The sequence below is a fragment of the Pelobates fuscus genome, chromosome 6, assembly GCF_036172605.1.
Source record: "Pelobates fuscus isolate aPelFus1 chromosome 6, aPelFus1.pri, whole genome shotgun sequence".
NCBI classification, from domain to species: domain Eukaryota; kingdom Metazoa; phylum Chordata; class Amphibia; order Anura; family Pelobatidae; genus Pelobates; species Pelobates fuscus.
Genome location: NC_086322.1, coordinates 250,377,504 through 250,397,714, shown reverse-complemented (window position 1 = coordinate 250,397,714; position 20,211 = coordinate 250,377,504). Strand labels below are relative to the sequence as shown.

The 20,211-nt window shown below is 44.5% G+C and overlaps 1 protein-coding gene across 1 annotated transcript in view; it reads right to left on the bottom strand.

Annotated features, from left to right (window-relative positions):
• Positions 1-7,761, bottom strand: part of RUNDC1 (RUN domain containing 1) — a 41,771-nt gene extending 34,010 nt beyond the window's left edge. Inside the window, exon 1 of the mRNA XM_063458926.1 lies at positions 7,089-7,761. Within this exon, the coding sequence (XP_063314996.1) occupies positions 7,089-7,502 (414 nt within the window). The 5' untranslated portion in view covers positions 7,503-7,761. The remainder of the gene's footprint in view (positions 1-7,088) is intronic.
• Positions 7,762-20,211: the final 12,450 nt, after the last annotated feature.

Genomic DNA, 20,211 nt, shown 5'->3' with positions numbered 1-20,211 from the left:
ACACTTAACCAATTACTGATTTATAATTCTATGTTATCTTGAATTCTCCAGTGATGTAATAATGCCTTTATAAGGGTCTGCGCACCCATTTTCTGTGCTCTTGCCATTAAATTTCCTGAAGTTCTTTCATTAACCTGAACCTCGTGTCTCAGTGTGAATTTACTTCTGCGTGCACGCAACTTTATTATTTCTAATTTGGACAGGAACAGATAGTCATTCAAACTTATTGGTTTGCATAAAAGAATCCACTACATGTGTATATGAATGCAGTGTGTGTATGAGTGCAGTGTGTGTATGAGAGCAGTGTGTGTGTGTATGAGTGCAGTGTGTGTGTATGAGTGCAGTGTGTGTGATGCAGTGTGTGTTTGTGTGTGTGTTGCAGAGCCTTGGTGGGGGTGGGCATTTTTATTATTTTTTATTATTATTATTTTAATAATTTTTTTGGTTGTTAAATTATTATTTTTTGTTTTATTTTTTTTATTATTATAATTTTTTATTTTATTATTATTTTTTTAAATATTATTTTATTATTATTTATATATTTTTTTTTCTTCGTCCCCCCTCCCTGCTTGATACATGGCAGGGAGGGGGGCTCTCACTCCCTGGTGGTCCAGTGGCATTGGCAGTTCAGTGGAGGGGGGCTGGCAGGAAGCACTTACCTCTCCTGCAGCTCCTGTCAGCTCCCTCCTCCTCTGCGCCGGTCCGGTCAGCTCCCTCTGTCAGCTCACAGTGTAAGTCTCGCGAGAGCCGCACTATGACCCCGCGGCTCTTGCGAGACTTACACTGGGAGCTGACAGAGGTGCTGACCGGACCGGCGCGGAGGAGAAGGGAGCTGACAGGAGCTGCAGGAGAGGTAAGTAAATGCTCTTTGCAGCCCCCACAGCCCCATTGTCTGTATTATGGCTTATACTCGAGTATATACGGTATGTTTGCAGTGTCAGCGGGTTTAGTGGTTACGATGCTCAGAGTGCCCTTTTGGCAAAGGTGAAATGCTAAAAGCTATAAGAACAAGTCACCACAGATGGACAAAAAAAAAAAAAAATGCGTACAAGAAAAAAACATGTACTTGGTCGTCGAGTGTCTGAACTATGAACACCTGCTTCCTTTCACCGACCAGCCAGGAGAGCGCTATTCGGTAGATTTGTTCCCACAAACTAGGGGAAGAAACGCTACCCATGAGCCAGGGGAACCGTTCGTGCATTTATTCGTTTTTTTGTACTTTGCGAAATAGACCGACCGCATAGCCCAATTTCATAGAACTATTTCTGTGCAGGAGCATCTTGTGAGGTCGGTTAAATTAAGACCTCCATGTAACTCTTGAACCCCTGCACCTATCTGGGTGATTTTTGAATATGTTGGTCCCCCAGATCAGGGCTATCAGGGGATATGACTTTTGTAGGGTTCCCATAGAGTTTGGGGTACTTTCTGAGTTTTAGGGAAATTTATGTTTTTGTGTTGGGAGATAATGGAGTTCAGTAAATTGCTTGCCTCAATTATCTCCCCAGTACAGGGGATGGATCATGTGATTGTCAGTGGGAGTGTCCCGGACCTGAGAGCCAATGTACTAGCAGAATGCATTTTGTCACTGTCCCCTCTCAGGTCCAGTGTGGAATGTCCCTGGAATATGTCAACGTAAACCCTGTACATGGCGGTTAGCCTTAATAGAGAATTCCTGTTATACCCTTCATCTAGACCTTTATCAAGAACTTGGTAGTTTCTTGGGATCCATAAGGGCACAGTCCTCTATGCACAAGGTCTACACTCCATGAACTCCACCAGGACTGTCAGATCTAGGGGCCATCTGGAGGTCTGCACTCCCCCGAGCTCATTTTGTACAAAGTTAGGCTCCTTTTGGCAACAGTCCTCCTTACCTCAGAGACGACAAACCTGGAGGTCCTGTGTTACACCAGGAACACGTCACCCTAGAGTCTTCTATAGGAGGTAGGCACACATATTTACTCCCAATTTGAAGACCATCACATCCAACCTCTGGATGCTCGACATTTCAAAGGTGTTGTGTCAAATTGGTGTGACTCATGTACCAGAGGACACAACAACTTATTGTGTTCTCTCAACGGTCAATCACACAGAACTCATGGAGTTATAGAGGAAGTCTGCACAAAAATTGGCCTAGGCAGGCACTTTGACTTTTCTGAGCAACATAATTTTGTTAAAGTAGAAGAGATGTCAAATGCAGTCTTGCACTTGTTGAAGACTTAGATTTTCTATTGCCTCTTGAAGATGGAGAGACTCACCTCCTTCTTGTATGGCAAAACTAGTTCTAAAGGGCACCTTCCTGACCATTCCGACTGCAGAGGTTTTAGGGATCTCCTCCAGTTTCTATGGTGGGGCAAGAGATGGAGTTTCACCTGCTTGTCATTCATATTCTCATTGGCACTAGGTTTCTGAAGTCTGTTAAGGCACTGCTGCACAGTGGATGACGACCTTCTTTTGGCTCAGAAACAGGATCCTCTCCAACTACACCACCACTGGACCCTTGACCACCTCCAGCACTGCTATTTCTGATCAACTGAGAGATGTTTTAGTTGACTCCTGCGATGCAAATGCAATTCCTTGGTCCCCTAATCTACTTGGTGACCAAGACTTTTAGTCAAACTTTAGAAAAATCAGGAAGAAATCCAGTTTATTCTTTTTTACTTTGTCAGGTATAGCTCAGGCACCTGGCCTGCGTGATCTGTCTCTTCACCTCTTCCTTACTGATTATCTTTCCTGGATCCCTATGCCACTAGGCCCTCTAGCATTTGAAAACTTTTCTTTTCACGTGACGTTCCTCCTATTTGGACCTTGTGGCACTGAACAGAGAGAAGAACTGGCTTTGCTGGTTTCTCCACAAAATTGAGGGTTGCAATGACAGGATCATTGTTGGGATGATTCCAGAAATTTCTAGCAAATCAGATGAAAGTCTCCAAAGCTGGAGGGCTTGTTGCAGGATTATCTCGAAAGGAGATCACTGATTATCAGACAAATGTCTTCACATTTATTGTCTGTAGTTGTTGGCTGGTTGCTTTGCACGGAAGAGCTTCTCAATAAACTGAATCAATACTGATCCACATGGACAGCATTGATTCATGGACACCAATCATCAGGGTGGTACTCAATCTGCAATATTGGCGGAACTGGTCAAGGACATTTTGCCCTTTTGCCTATAAAGCGGCAATAGCTAACTTTGACACCATAAAGTGTTTGTGGACTACATTTCCCATGATGTTCAGCTAGCTTTTAGAATCTAAAAATTAGCTGAGCACCATGGGAAATGTAGTCCAGAAAAAAATTATGGTGTCAAGGTTAGCCATCACTGCTGTCCAGGCCTTATCAACACGAAAACATAATTTACTTCACAGTGCCTGTTGGATCTCAGCAATTGGATGCTCAACAGTTCTGTCTTCCAGAGCATCTTTAATGTGTGGGGTTCCCTCCACATTGACTTATTTGCCTGAACACTCGTCTTCCCTTATTTTTCACCTGGTGACCGAATGAAAACGCAGTGGATACCTTTCTGCAGGATTTGGTGTGGCAATTTCCAGTATGCACGTCCACCATTTTCCAGGATTCCCCGTATACTCTTCCAGGTCTATCATCAACTGGTATCTGTCTTTTTTATTGCACAGTTTTGAACAATGCAGTATTGGCTTCTGCAGCAACTGGAAGTGAAGGTCGACATTAATCAACTCTTGCATTCAGAGACACACTGTTATTCCGCGACCCAGACAGCACTTCTCATCTTCAGCTGCAAGATGGCCATGTTTCCCTTCTGGCTTAGCTGATGTCAGGCATATTCCTGGCATTTCCAGAGACTACTTGGTCAGAGCATGGGCATATTCCTGGCATTTCCAGAGACTACTTGGTCAGAGCTACTGGTCAGAGCATGGGCGCCCGGAACTCAGATCTTACTATTACGCCTTACACACTTGGTCTATCTGGTGCGTAGCATGGAACTTGGATCCCGTTCTGGACCCTGTGACAGATAATTAGCAATTTTTGTCTTCACTTCATGAGGCTGACCAGTCATACAGGACTATTAAAGGGGAACTATAGTCACCAAAACAACTTTAGGTTAATGAAGTAGTTTGGGTGTATAGATCAGGCCCCTGCAGTCTCAATTATCTGCCATTTAGGAGTTAAATCACTTTGTGTATGCAGTTCTAGTCACATCTCCCTGCATGTGACTTACACAGCTTTCCTACACGCTTCCTGTAAAGAGTCATCTAATGTTTACACATTCTTTTTTTGCAAATTCTATTATATATTCTATCCAACACCTGTGTGTCTCTTTGTTCCTCTCAGCCTCGCTGTGTGTCTCTTTGTTCCTCTCAGCCTCGCTGTGTGTCTCTTTGTTCCTCTCAGCCTCGCTGTGTGTCTCTTTGTTCCTCTCAGCCTCGCTGTGTGTCTCTTTGTTCCTCTCAGCCTCGCTGTGTGTCTCTTTGTTCCTCTCAGCCTCGCTGTGTCTCTCTTTGTTCCTCTCAGCCTCGCTGTGTCTCTCTTTGTTCCTCTCAGCCTCGCTGTGTCTCTCTTTGTTCCTCTCAGCCTCGCTGTGTCTCTCTTTGTTCCTCTCAGCCTCGCTGTGTCTCTCTTTGTTCCTCTCAGCCTCGCTGTGTGTCTCTTTGTTCCTCTCAGCCTCGCTGTGTCTCTCTTTGTTCCTCTCAGCCTCGCTGTGTCTCTCTTTGTTCCTCTCAGCCTCGCTGTGTCTCTCTTTGTTCCTCTCAGCCTCGCTGTGTGTCTCTTTGTTCCTCTCAGCCTCGCTGTGTGTCTCTTTGTTCCTCTCAGCCTCGCTGTGTGTCTCTTTGTTCCTCTCAGCCTCGCTGTGTGTCTCTTTGTTCCTCTCAGCCTCGCTGTGTGTCTCTTTGTTCCTCTCAGCCTCGCTGTGTGTCTCTTTGTTCCTCTCAGCCTCGCTGTGTGTCTCTTTGTTCCTCTCAGCCTCGCTGTGTGTCTCTTTGTTCCTCTCAGCCTCGCTGTGTGTCTCTTTGTTCCTCTCAGCCTCGCTGTGTGTCTCTTTGTTCCTCTCAGCCTCGCTGTGTGTCTCTTTGTTCCTCTCAGCCTCGCTGTGTGTCTCTTTGTTCCTCTCAGCCTCGCTGTGTGTCTCTTTGTTCCTCTCAGCCTCGCTGTGTGTCTCTTTGTTCCTCTCAGCCTCGCTGTGTGTCTCTTTGTTCCTCTCAGCCTCGCTGTGTGTCTCTTTGTTCCTCTCAGCCTCGCTGTGTGTCTCTTTGTTCCTCTCAGCCTCGCTGTGTGTCTCTTTGTTCCTCTCAGCCTCGCTGTGTGTCTCTTTGTTCCTCTCAGCCTCGCTGTGTGTCTCTTTGTTCCTCTCAGCCTCGCTGTGTGTCTCTTTGTTCCTCTCAGCCTCGCTGTGTGTCTCTTTGTTCCTCTCAGCCTCGCTGTGTGTCTCTTTGTTCCTCTCAGCCTCGCTGTGTGTCTCTTTGTTCCTCTCAGCCTCGCTGTGTGTCTCTTTGTTCCTCTCAGCCTCGCTGTGTGTCTCTTTGTTCCTCTCAGCCTCGCTGTGTGTCTCTTTGTTCCTCTCAGCCTCGCTGTGTGTCTCTTTGTTCCTCTCAGCCTCGCTGTGTGTCTCTTTGTTCCTCTCAGCCTCGCTGTGTGTCTCTTTGTTCCTCTCAGCCTCGCTGTGTGTCTCTTTGTTCCTCTCAGCCTCGCTGTGTGTCTCTTTGTTCCTCTCAGCCTCGCTGTGTGTCTCTTTGTCCTGTCAGCCCCGCTGTGTGTCGCTTTGTTCCTCTCAGCCCCGCTGTGTGTCGCTTTGTTCCTCTCAGCCCCGCTGTGTGTCGCTTTGTTCCTCTCAGCCCCGCTGTGTGTCTCTTTGTCTTCTCAGCCCCGCTGTGTGTCTCTTTCCACCCCTTAGCCCTCTGTGTCCCTCTTTTTCGCCCCATCCCTTTATGGTCTCTCCCCACCACCAGTCTATATGTGGTTTCTCCTCCCCCTCCACCCACCCGCCAGCTCACCTTCCTCCTTGTATCATGGCCGAGTGGATCGGAGTAGAGGAGCTGCTGTAACCTCTACTCGGTCTGAAAGTCTGACAGGAAGCTGTTTGAATCTCGCAGTGAGCATTTCCTGTCAGACAGAGTAGGGGATGCAGAAGCTCCTCTACCGTGGTCCGTTCGGCCACACTACCTGCAGTGAACGGCAGGAGTGTGCACTCCCCTCTATCCGGTCACCCGGAGACTGCTCCCCCAGGACCGGTGCAACTGCCTAGTTCGTCTAGCGGTTGCGCCGGCTCTAATAGCTTGAACACAACTGCTTCCTGTCACCTGCACTTAAGGAAGTCTTGTGCAACTGCGAAAGCCGTGTTCTCTCTCTCCTGCTTAAAAAGTCGGACTCCCTATTCTGTTTTGTATGGGTGCACCATTTCTACCATCTTTTTCTCATCTTGGAGTTTTGTTGCAGACATCTAACTGTTGCTGTTTTCTGCATAGAAAGTGGATGATGTTTATGGTTTTTAACTGTGTCGTGTATAGGGGGTGTTTCATGAGATCATCCTCATTTTCTTGTGCAATTGTATCTGCACAGAAGGGTATTATCTGATAATCTCTGCCTACACTGTATATTTGTCAAGTTGCATAACTCCTTCAAGTACCAATAGCATGTCTGTTATTAGTCCAGCCCAATCAACCTTACTAGATTAAAATAAAGTCATATAGGCAAAGTCCAAGTTGTAGCAAACCCCAAAGCCTTGCAGAATGCATCCTTTACAAGATCCCAAAAAAATGTTAGGAGCGGTTTGACACACTGCATCTCTACACCTGTAATATGTTACTCAGCAACTGGAACATCTGTCACTTGGCATTACAGGGGAGATTTGTCAAGGCAAAACAGATGCTAGAAGCTACATTGCTGACAGTCTATGTTTCCATGGAAACTGGTCCTTTAGAGCACTGTGCTCCAAAACAGCCAGTTTTTGCTTTAATAAATCTTCCCCTCCAGCTCAGTTTCTCGGCTGCATCTCACGGACTACACGTGTAGAACAAAATTACAAAGCATGTTCTAACCTTATTACATACACATTTAAAAAAAAATATTTTTTTTTTAGAAAATTGGCATTGAATCCAAATCAACACTCTCATACTAACCGAATCCTCTAGAACTTGCTGTTTTAGAGCTTCATTTCCCAGAACATGTGGGGATCCCTTGAATGCGAAATCCTCGAGCTCAGCCAGCAGCCTCTCCTTCTCTGCTCCTTCCGCCCTCACTATCTGCTTCAGCCTGAACTGCACCTGGGCGAAATGGGAGGTGAGGGCGAGAAGGGACGAGTTCAGCAGCTCCTGCTCATCCTCGAGTTTTCGCAACTTATCAATCATCTCCACCGACACCGAGCCTGAGCGGCTCCTGCTCGAAGCACCGAATCCTGCGCTGTTTGCAGCCTTCACGATTGATGCTGATTTGGAACTCTGCTCGTCTGCTTCTTCAGCTACCGCTCCCACCGGGGCCCATCGTTCCCCGGCAATGGGCTCGCCTTCGGACGTGGACATTTCGTCGGCTGACATGTCGGATTACCTTCTAGGTAGACCTCAGCCGCATCGCCATATTAGTTAGGGGGAAGGGAAAGAATGTCCTGCTGACGTCGCACAAAAGGCAGGAAAGCTAACAGGGACATACGTTGTCATGACGACTTAGGTAGAGACACTTCCTGGTTTGGCAGTATAAGGGTTGTTGAGTGTTCTGTCAGGTAGACTGTGTTCTATCGAAATCCCCTACCTCGTCACCTCCGGTGAGGGGAATCAGCTGGAGCCTGTGCTAGCACTCCTTCTGGGGTAGGGTAATCTAATAGAGCATGTTCTGGGAACATGTCCTGGAAGGTAACTAAAGCTAGTTTTACACTTTCATTATAGTTAGTGCATTCACTAAGCTCAGGACACACATTAGTGTTAATGTTAGGGTTCCAAATGATTCCCCTCACAATCCCCTGTGTGTCACCCCAATTAACACTTCATCTCCTTTATTTAACACCACATTAGCCTACACTGTGTATGTCACTATACAGTGAAAGCCGTGTTCCAGAAATCTGATTGATGTGCCGCGCGCATTCGCAGTACACCCATCAGATTTTTATATCAGTAGGATGTGCTGTGCGCATGTGCAGTACAACCATCAGATTAGTCGCACAGCTGATCGCACGACGCCTCCGTCAGAATTCTTTACCCTGAAGCCTGCTAGCGCGCATGCGCTCAGCTAATTTTGCGTCACTTTCAGTGACGCAGGTGCACTAGAGTAAAGTCTATCAAAATTTCTGTACCCCTTGAATGTCTTACCCCCTTTTACCCCTTTTGTGTGTCTTATCTGCCCTTTTGTGTGTCTTACACCCACTTATGTGTCCCACACCCACTTATGTGTCCCTTGTGTGTCTCCTACAATTCCTCTTGTGTATCTCTACCTTCCCCATCCCCTTTTGGTGTCTCTTACTTCCCCCAGGCTCTATTTGTGTCTCTTATTTTCCCCACCAGCCCCTTGGTGTTTCTCTTACTCTACCCAGTCCCTTGGTGTGTCCCTTTCGCCCACCTTCTTTGTCTTTTTCCTCCCCAGCCATACAGACATAGATATACAAAAAAACATACATGCACAAAGACACAGACATACAACCATACAGGCACACAGACCTAGTTATTCAGGCACACAGTCACAAAGATATTCAGGCACACAGTCATAAAAGGCACACAATTAGGCAAACACTGTAATGCAGGCACATAATCATACAATCTACACATACCGAAACACTAGAGACACACATGGACACTGTCATAGAAAGACCCAAATACACTGTCATAGAAAGTCCCAAATACACTGTCATACAGAGACACAAATACACTGTCATAGAGATACAGTGACATACAGTCATAGTGTGACATACAGACACAATCATGCATACAGACACAGTGATACAGACACTGTCCTACGCAAACATAGTCATACAGTGATATACAGACACTATCATACACAGTCATACAGAGACATACAGACACAGGCATAGAGACACAGACATAAAGACACTCTCATACATAGTCATAAAGAGACATACAGGCACAGAGATTCAGATACAAGCATACAGAGACATACAGCCACAGACATTCAGATACAGACACTGTCATACACACACATACAGACACTGACATACTGTCACAGACAGATAGGCTCCAACAAGCAAAGACGTACAGCAAATACTAAAAAACAAAAAGCGTAATACCAAAACTTAGAATGGCCGGCTTAAACGCCACTAAAATAGTACTAGACAAGCCGAGGTCAGGGATACAGAAGACAGAATAAACATTAGGAATAGCCAAATGTCAAGAACAATAGAGAGGAGAATAGTCAAAGATAAGCCATGGTCAAAATGCCAGAAATACAAGAAATACGAACGTGTTCTCGGATAAACCAAACCAAAAAAGGATTAAAGAGTTTAAATAGCCCAGGAATGTCTCTAATTGGTTATTGGGACCTGGTGATGCCAATACGTGTGTGCACGTCAATGACGTGATGACGCACGCACATCAGTGACCAAAATGGGCGATGTGCCTTTAAATTGTGGCTTTTGGAAGCGATCAGTGTTCGTGGGAACGCCAGCATGATTCCCGGGCGTGTCGCGTGGAGAGCGGACCCAGCAAGAGGTATTTTTATTTTTAGCGTGTCTGCGCGTATCAGGCCTTCATGCCGACTGGGCACGTGGACTCCCATGATCGGTGGCATGACACATACACAGGCATACAGACATATGTGCAGTCACAATTAACAAATAAATATAAATATACAGCTACATTTATTTCTATGTTTCTAAGTATCCTCATCTTTATCACTGAGCTCTCCCTCCATAAACCCTCCCTGAAGAGATACCTGGCTACTTACAAGTTTTATCTCTCTTTGTCGGTTTGTGGAGGGAAGCAAGGATGAATACTGCAGAGCTGTAGAATGCCGCTCTACCTGTTAGCCACTTCAGTGTTGGGAAGGCAGGCAGGAGGCAAACACAGGCCACTCAAAGCAGTACTCCTCACTGAGTGGGAAGGGGGAAGGGGGCAGAGCTAATCATCAATCTGCAAGTATGTATCTCTCTCCACACTGCCTGTCTCCGAAATCATTGGGAGAGATACTTACAGATCTGGGAGATACAGTTTCAGAGTTCCATCAGACAGAAATACCGGCCCCTGAATTGCCGGTTTTCCTGCAATAGCTGCACCAGCCACAAAGCCTGAAATATCGTCTGTCCCCGTAAAATACCGGGTGGCAACCCTATATTTGCAAGGCAGGTTCTCTGAGCTATTGCATGCCACTTGAGTTTAGATCTACTAAGTTAAACTACCATGAAATAGTAAGAATGACTTTAAATTAAAAGAAATTGGTCTTCTAGATGATTATTCTTGTTCTTGGGTAGAACATTGGCTTAAGGATAGAGTACAACGAGTTGTCATTAATAGTAAATTTTCAGACTGGACAAAAGTGGTAAGTGGTGTCCCTCAGGGTTCTGTTTTGGGACTGCTTCTATTTAACATATTTATAAATGATCTTGAAATAGGCATTGGAAGCCATGTTTCAGTGTTTGCAGATGACACAAAACTTTGTATAGTAATAAAATGTGAGCAGGATATTGCTTTGCTGCAGAGGAATTTGGATAGATTGGGGGACTGGGCACTAAAATGGCAGATGAAATTTTATGTAGAGAAATGCAACTTACAACCTAAATGGCAGTGAATTAGGGATAACCACACACAAGAAGGATTTGGGAATTGTTATAGACAACAAATTAGACAGCAATATGCAATGTCAATCTGCAGTTGCTAAGGCCAGTAAGGTTTTGTTATGTATAAATGGAGGCATAAATTCTCAGGATGAAAATATTATTTTGCCTCTTTATAAATCGCTGGTAAGACCACATCTTGAATATGCTGTGCAATTATGGGCACCTGTTCTAAAGAAGGATATCATGGCACTAGAAAAAGTGCAGAGACGAGCTACAAAATTTTATAAAAGGAATGGAGCATTTTAGTTACGAAGAAAGGTTAAAAAATTTAAATTGGACAAATGGCGCCTCAGAGGGGATATAATAATATTATACAAATATATTCGGGGGCAGTACAAACCATTATCTGGAAATATATTCATAAACAGGGCTATATATAGGACACGAGGTCACACATTTAGGCTGGAAGAAAGGAGATTTCATCTAATGGAAAGAAAAGTTTTTTTGTTTTTTTTTTACAGTAAGAGCAACAAGGATATGGAATTATCTGCCTAAAGAGGTGGTTTTATCAGAGTCCATACAGATGTTTAATCTGCAATTGGATAAATACTTGCAAAAACATTAACATACACGGATATAATTTTAATTAGTAGGGTAATAGCTGCTTGATCCAAGGAGACATCTGACTGCTATTTTGGGGTCAACAAGGATTTTTTTCCATAGTTTGCTGCAAAATTGGAAGTGCTTCAAACTGGGGTGTTTTTGCCTTCTTTTGGAACAACAGCAAAAACATATGTGAGGAGGGCTGGACGCAAGTCTCTTTTCAGCTATGTAACTATGTAACTTTCTGATTGACAACCAGGGGGGTGTAACAAGGTTAATTAACAAAAGTGTAAATTTCTATTAAAATCAACACTTTTTGAAAAAAGTAAAAAAGATGATACACTTCCTTCTCACACTTAAAGAACTTCAGCATATATACCACAGATGCTGTTCTTTCTGTTTCTTTGTGTTTTTGCTTTGCATACATTACTCTCCATAGGAAACTGTTGAACTGTTGTGGATTTGTGTGTTTTTCCATTGCATAAAAACCATCTGTAACACAAATTTACTGAGTGTATTTCCACCCTTGTGTCAATAATCATATAATAGGTATATATATTTCAACTTATTGTTTGCGTCAACAGTTTGTTTGGCATGTTGCTATTAAAATGGATAGATTGGTGTAAGGAGATGGATATAAACCAGCAACCCTGGCTGATATTAGTACCAATGGGAAAGTGAGTGGAAGATGAGAGTGCTAAAGATTGAGTTGAAGGAATTTAAAATGAGTTGACCTCCAAGGTAATATATTGTGCTGGGCACAATAAGAGATACTCATAACTATCCCACACAGCCAAGGATCACTGTGATGAATTACACACAGCTACAATACAGAGATCACCACACTCTCTCTCTCTCTCTCTATCTTCCTAGCCCTCTCACAGCTCTACCTTACATAATGTCATCTCCAGTAGTGTTCCTGCTATGATAACTTTTTCTATTAAATATTGAAAAAAATAAGAAAAGCTTTCCTCATTTCTTTCTCTGGATGAGGTATATATCGATTATAGAATGAGGATTTCCATCTCGCTAATCTTTTGATAATATGCACTGGGATGTCAGGGATGGAAGTGGTGGAAGCTGCCCCTGTTGTAAATGAATGACCTGAGAATGATGCTGGGTTAAAACCTAATCTCAGGAGTAGGGTTCTGATGTAGAAGATGCATTTAGCAGTAGTAAGTAAGACCCCTTGAAGTTAGAGAAGTGGTGAGTTGTATGTGATATAATAGAGTGTGGATAGGTAGGAGTTAAGTATTTTAACCAGGCACCACTTTTTCTTGGTGGGATAAAGCGGGATAGTGGATAGATGATTAGTGTGGTTAGTCTTAGAGGTTTGTAGAGAAAGTATATAGTAGTCGTGGTGATTATTGATAAATTATATTTTAAGGCTTGAAATTATGTCTGTTTGTCTTGCTACTGTAAACATTTGTGGTCACAGGAATCCGTAGAATGCTAAATATATGGCGGTTTTAATTACTTGGTTGGTATGGTTGTGCAGTAAATCAAAGAGAGCTCGGAATATTGGACCATCGATCGGTAATCTGGATGAAGTAGGGGATCTATCTGTTTTATTAATACCCCTTAGTAGACTTTTAACAGGATAGGATGTGAGAAAAGGTGTGTGATTGGGAAAAGTGGTAAGTACATGATGCTGAATTCCCGTGAGATAAAGTTTGATCATGTTCTGTGCTAATTTAAGGTGATCTTGCCAAAAAGAAGAAAAAGCTACTATAAATTCTATGAAGAAATTCTCCCGGATATGGAACTCCATGGCTAACCTTCGATAAACTGTTAAAGCCCTATCATAAGCCGTCTTTGTGTTGTCAAAAAGTGCTGAACGTGATCGGCTGTGAGCGAGAAGACTGGCTAGTCCATTACAAGCTATTGGAATAGTGGAGTTCTGGACGAACCTGTCTGCAGTAGGGTGAAGCTGGCAGAAGACCTGAAATTTTGATCGAGACAGGGCATCAGCCAATCTGTTATGAACACCTGGGATATGTTCGTAACACAAGTAAAATTGAAATGAGACGGCAAGCCAAGTCAATCTTCAGATCAATCTTGTAATGGTCAAGGACGATGAACGCCCCTTGTTGAGGATTTTGCATTCCACCACTTTGTCACAAAGACATCTAATGGCCTTCTCTATCCAAATATGACCTCGTGTGAGCAGCTGATGCAGCAGCCCATACTGGGTTTGCCGCAGTTTTTTGGAATTTTTGGTTCAGAGATTCTTGGCCTGCTGAGACCCTCTCTCCTTGACGGCCTTCAAGGAGAGAGGGTCTCAGCAGGCCAAGAATCTCTGAACCAAATATTCTTATAAACTGTGGCAAACCCAGTATGGGCTGCTGTGTCAGTCATAATAAATGGTGTTAAGTGAGAAAGAGGTGGAATAAACATAGGAATACAATTCCAAGGTATGAGAAAATTATGCCACATGCGTAAATAAGCTCTGCTTGGGGGGTCGAGGAGAACGGTGGCACCATCAGACAAGCCAGGTAGGAGTCAGAAAATAAAACACAATATAGGTAGATCCAGGTATTCAGGATGCCAAGGTAAAAAGCTGCCACTCAATAGGCACACTGCAAAGAAGCCTACATTGACAAAATCTAAACCAATAATGTGAGTGTGGGAAAAAAAAACATACAAACACCCCCCCTATATCTGTTGAGGGGTAAGCATCGATTTAGTTATATAGCGCTACACTACCACTTGGTTGTTTTAGGTGGTGTGTTTTATTTTCTAAAATCTAAAGCAATAATGTGAATGTGGAAAAAACATTCAAACAAAAGGTGGTGCTAAATGCCTAGACAAAAAACGAGATATATTTAGCAACCAAATGAATGCACAAATTTCATACTTTTTAATAAATAAAATGTGAATAAAAAAATTGATAGATCTAGCAAGCCAAAGTGCCCAGGCTGAGCAAGATACACCTTCGCATGCCAAAGGAGCAGGGTGGGGTGGGACTCCCATCCATACGGGATTACCATAGAGCCACACACCTGCATCGTATAGTTGACTGGCATACCCCTAGAGCTGGGAAATTATGGATAACCATGGAGAAAACACAAATGGAGGGAACGCTCCCGGCAGCGGTTTGGCTAGACAGCCATCAAGGAGGACAACGCGCCAGGAACCATCCGCTTATCGGAGCAACGCTGAAGGTTTGGTACTTGGTACGGACCAAGCTCTCACTAACCACCACACCGGGTCCACTAACACCGATAACACACAACTACGGGGTGGCGGGGGGCCTCAAACCCCAAGACATCAGTGCATTTACGGAGGAAGACTGGACATACATGCAACAGTGGTGTTCAGTGGACTCATTGAAACCACTACCAGAACTAATACGGGAAAGGGTCCCGCGGGGCTTAGATAGATTCAGATACTTCCAAATCAAGTCCTATTACCAATCGCATATGGGGCGCCGCCTGTTCCACAGGCCCATGACAGAATTTGAGAAAACATGCACGGCACGGAGACCACTACACAGAAGAGAATCTACCATATATGCACTGCTACAAACCTCTACGCAACAAGCACCTCTGAAACATTTGGCGAGATGGGAGGAAGTAACGCACTCACCGACCCTCAATGGGACAAGATTCACATACTAACGCACCAGGGCACGTTGAGTTCCAAACACCAAGAACTGAATTACAAACTGTTAACGGGGTGGTATAGAACGCCGGAGCGCCTACATAGAATGATACCGGAAGTCACAGAGGTATGCTGGAGATGTGAGAGAGGTGGGCACGGACCTCCACATCTGGTGGTCCTGCAAACACATAGCCCCCTACTTGAAACAAATCCACGCACAGATAAAAAACATCATGGACTCGGACCTCCCTCGTCAGCCACTGCAAATGCTCCTCCATCACACTGACATGCCGCTTTCGAGGTACAAAAAAAACATTCACAAAACAACTCCTAAATGCGGCCAAATTACTTATTCCGCTTCGCTGGCGGACCAAACAAGTCCACACGCTGCAACAGTGGATGGAGTAGGTAGAAGAGATCCACGGCATGGAGCAGCTTACAGCCTCCTTGAGGGGAACGACAGAACGCTATCTACAGACATGGACACCATGGCTTGAATTTATCTTGGGAAGAACGGCCTGAGCACCAGGAAAACGGAGCTACTGCGTGGCCCCCCCAGGGGTGACAGGACTATAACCGTTATGACAAGGCTGAGATACTCAAAGGAGACGCAGACACACACATAGCCGGGGGGACCCCAAGGGGGACGGGCCTATACAGAGAGTACAAAGTCGTGGGGAACCCTCATTACCCCCCCCCACCCTATAACCCTCACCTCTTACCCGATTCCTTCTCTACCTCACACCTGGATCACTCACGGACCGGATACACGCACACACCACTTTCTTCTATCCTCTCCCTAACCATCATACACACAAATTACACACCAAATCAGACGCAGACCATCCGAGATGCAGATCCTGAAGGGTCAAAGACAAAGAAACAGAGATTAAAACCTAGTCAGAAAAAAGGGGCAGCAGTACAATTGAAAGACAGGGATACATAATCCGGCAACAATCACTATATTAAGGAACAACCAAAAGCCCAACTGGTCGTAACTAGGGGATACCTTCTGGTGGAAACACTGTGGTGGTAGTATGGTCTTTGTACTGCAGAACCGGTCTGTGGCTCAGCGAGTTTCATCCCGCGATATTTGGGACTTCCTCAGGAGCTGGAGATGATCTGTGGACCCCTCCGAAGTCTCTTTTTAAATATTGGGAATTGAGCGTTCAATCAGGTTGTTCGCACATGCGCGTGAAGGCATAATCTTCTGTCCCGTCGCAAGTATCGGCGCATAGCCTTGCATCATACACTATGACTGTTCAGGAGGGCCCAACGCTAATTTGCAACCATCATGGAACGCAGACACAACTTTATTGGCATTCGAACAGCTTCCACTAGGCAACACCAAACTCTACATGAGTAGAAGTCACTTGTAGTGGCGAATTCGTTATATTAAATGCCTTTAAATCAACAGTCACCTTAATTAATACCACAAATAAATTATATGTATAATAATATATGCAAATAGATGGTTATGTTAAAAATCTATATATATGTTGTATACTGCTCTTTTCAATTAATAGAATTATTAATAGAGTACCAGGAATAATCCCTAACAGAAACTGAAAAGGATATCTACAAACTTGAAGCAGATATTAATGAGGAACATAGTGAAGAATCAGTTAAACGCCATCTGAAATTGAAGTCTAAAATAGAAAAATTGAAAGAAACCCTCATCATTAAAAAAGATAAATTGAAAAGAGATAAGGAAGATTTTCAACAAGGACAACAATTAGAACGGAATAAACAACATCAGAAGGTGTACACCAAACCACAATACCATGAATATCAATGTAAAAAAAGAGGGAGTTAAAGTCAAGATAAATGACAACATCACATCCCATGGCCACAGTCACAAAATATACAGGTGATACTCAAAAAATTTGAATATTGTGCAAAAGTTCATTTATTTCAGTAATGCAACGTAAAAGGGGAAACTAAATATATAAGACGCATTACATGCAAAGCAAGATAGTTCAAGCTGTGATTTGTCATAAGTGCGATGATTCCCCATGATTGTGATTCCTACTGAACCAGACTGAGAGACCATGTAAAGGCTCAGAAACCCTTTGCAGGTGTTATGGCTTACTTAGCTGATTAGAGTGGGACACTGTGAGCCTAGAATATTGCACCTTTTCACAATATTCTAATTTACTGAGATTGTGGATTTGGGGTTTTCATGAGCAGTAAGCCATAATCATTGCCTTGCATGTAATCCGTCTATCTCATATATTAGTTTCCCCTTTTACGTTGCATTACTGAAATAAATGAACTTTTGCACGATATTTAAATTTATTTTTTTAAATTCTTTATTTTTCAGTGCAATAAAAGCGGTACAGACATATCTTATTAAGTCACAACTTCTCATCGTTAAGACATTATAACAAGCGTGTCTATACAGTGTTTGGAGTATAACATACATTGCGCACTTTTTTGTTTTTTGGGGTGGTCTAGTGTGTTGTAACGAATTGCTGTCGTTAGTCTTGGTACCTGCTAGGGCGGATATGGCGATGTTGATGTTGTGGGGACGTGGTGACTCTGCAGGCGGGAGGCCTATAAGCTGACCCGTCACCTGGCGTTATTAAGTCGGGAGGGCATAATGTGTGGTATCCCGTCAGGTCTTCCTCTGTCTATGGTGGAAGGGTCTTGCACGTCCCCTAGCGAATAGGGCTGGTTCGAGACTCCTGTCCGCCTAGCTGTAAGGTCGTTATCTCTATGGGGTAATAGATCGGGCGTGTTTGTCTATGCAATCTGTGGCTCTCGGTGTGGGGTGTTGCGCTCCTTGGTTTGCTGTGCCCCTTTACACTGGAGCACTAGGGGGAGGGGGGGTGGTGTGTAGTCTGGCCGCTGAGCTGCCGCCTTGTGGCGTGGGCTTAACAGAAAGAGTGTGTGGGGGGCTATGTGTATAAGGCCCTGCACACATAGTTAAACTTATAATACACAAAATACGGAGAGGGTGCTCAGCAGTATAGGCATTAACAATAATCTCTCGCTAGGGTGCTGTTCAATGATGGGACTTCCTCAACTATACAAATAAAGAGTAGAATAAAACATAAACATATTGCGCTTGTTTCTTTGAATGAGTTTCCACACATAGTTAAACATATAATACACAAAATACGGAGAGGGTGTTCAACGGTATAGGCATTAACAATAATCCCTTGTCAGGGTGCTGTTCAATGATGGTACGTCCTCAACTGTAAAACTAAAAATAAGAATAGAACATAAACATTTTACGCTTTTTTCTTTGAGTGAGTTCAGGCGGGCCTGCCAACCCTTCTTGGTTCAGGTGTGGCTTTGGCTTTGGCACTTCGAGTGGAGGTGTGTGGTAGGTTTTGGTTAGAGGCGCTTTGCTGGGGGATATCATACATGGATTTCCTCCAGATCAAAGTGGTTCTGCTGAGGTCTTGGAAAAGGGATAGTTGGCAATGTTCAAAATTGTAAGGGGACTGGCCCTTTAGTGCTTGTAGGAGTCCCAGCTTGTCTGTAATCGATTGACAGCGCAGGATGATGTCTCGGGGCGCTGAGGCTGGGGCCTGAGGAGACTTGGCGGTCCTGTACACCCCGTCAAATGTGAAGTGTTTGGCTTGTTTTGCCGGCAGGAGGGAGGCTGCCAGTCTCCGTATAAAGTGAGGTAGCTCTTCCAGTGGGATCGTTTCCAGGACCCCCCGTATCTTTATATTTTTCTGTCGTCCCCTGTCATCTAAGATATTCACTTGCCTGCTTGTTTCTGCCTGTGATGCCTGCAATTGCTGCACTTGGTTGCCTAGGTCTTTCAGGCCTTGTTTGAGGTCGAGTACCTCCCCCTCTGTGGCTTGGACGCGTGCAGTGACGGCTTGTACCTCCGTGGTGAGCACCGCCAGGTCTGTCTCCCACATACTGCGAAGGTTGTGCTGGAGGCTGGTGAGCATGTCCTGTATCTCCTGTTTGGTTGCAGGAGCCGTTTCCAGTGTTTGCGAGGTCCTCCTGTAGTCTGGTGTTGGGTTCTGTGGAGAGGCCCTGCCGCCAGACCAGGAGGGTGACGTGTCCCTCGAGTGTGAGGGTTCCCGCGAGGTTGTAGCTGGTGTTTGAGGCTGCAGCATTAGGCTGATATCCCGCTGTGTTTTGGCGTTGGTTGTCGGCTGCTTTTGGGATATCCTCCCCACGTCTCCTGTCTGTTGTGTGGTGGGTAGCAGTGTGGACAGCTCAAAGCCACACCACGACGGGTTGCCACCCTGGTACGCGAGGGCCTGGTCTCTCACGCGGTAGGCCTTCGTGCCGCGGCTGCGTTTTTTTTTGCCCAGGGCGAGAAAGAAAGGCATCGGCCGCTGCCCTGGAGCGTGCTGCTAGCGGATCCGTCCCCGGTATCGCGTTTGGCGGTGCGATTCTGCCGGTATTCCCTCTTTGTAGAGGTAAGTTGCCGGAGCGATGAAAATGTGCGACTCGATATTCTAATTTTTTGAGTATCACCTGTATACGTATAATAAGGGATATGTCGAGAACAAAAATAAGAAAGTTGATAATATAGGTAAGAAAATAGGAAGCCAAAATACAACCCCCTGGAAACAAGTAGAATATGGAAAACATAAACGAATCAACTCTAGTGTTTTTTTAGGCAAGAGATCTGCAAGGACAAGTCCGCCGAGGGTAAATCCATTGAAACGAGGAAACCTATGGATTCACAAGAACATATATTCACTATTGGAAACGTCCACTCCACCAAAGAAAAGAAGACTCACTCAACAAAGAAGGGAAACAGACGAGTACGAGGAGGATGGAACACTATGTTAAAGAAACAAGACAAAAAAGGGAAAGGGATCTTCAACCTCTCAAAGCACAACCCAAAACAAAATAAATGTATTGAAAAAAGGGATTAAATTTGCCCCTTAACCATTTTGACTTATTTATGGATATACAAAAATTCTTTAGAAAACTAACAGTGAAAAGATTCTTTGAGAAAAAAGGTGAGAATAATAATGATCCCAAAACATTGGAAACAACTTGTAACAGATCCCCTGTTATTGCCTGGCCAACAGACTTGGAACATTGTAACCACTGTATTTGTAACCATTGTTATGCTGAACATACGAATGGAAAAACGAATAGCCCTGCTAACCCATTCGTATAACCGAACAAACTGCCGAACTAGACACCACCCAGACCAGGCGTGTGCCGCCACTTAACTCCATGACTCTGTGCCAAACCGCAAACATTCTAAGTGGTTCACTGGGTGGCCGTCGATTCGTATGCACGAACACGTGGATGCAGCCATCTTGTTTTGTCGAATGTGTCCAGCGGGGTTTGGTCGTCGAGTGTCTGGAACTATTTTCGGACACTCAAAC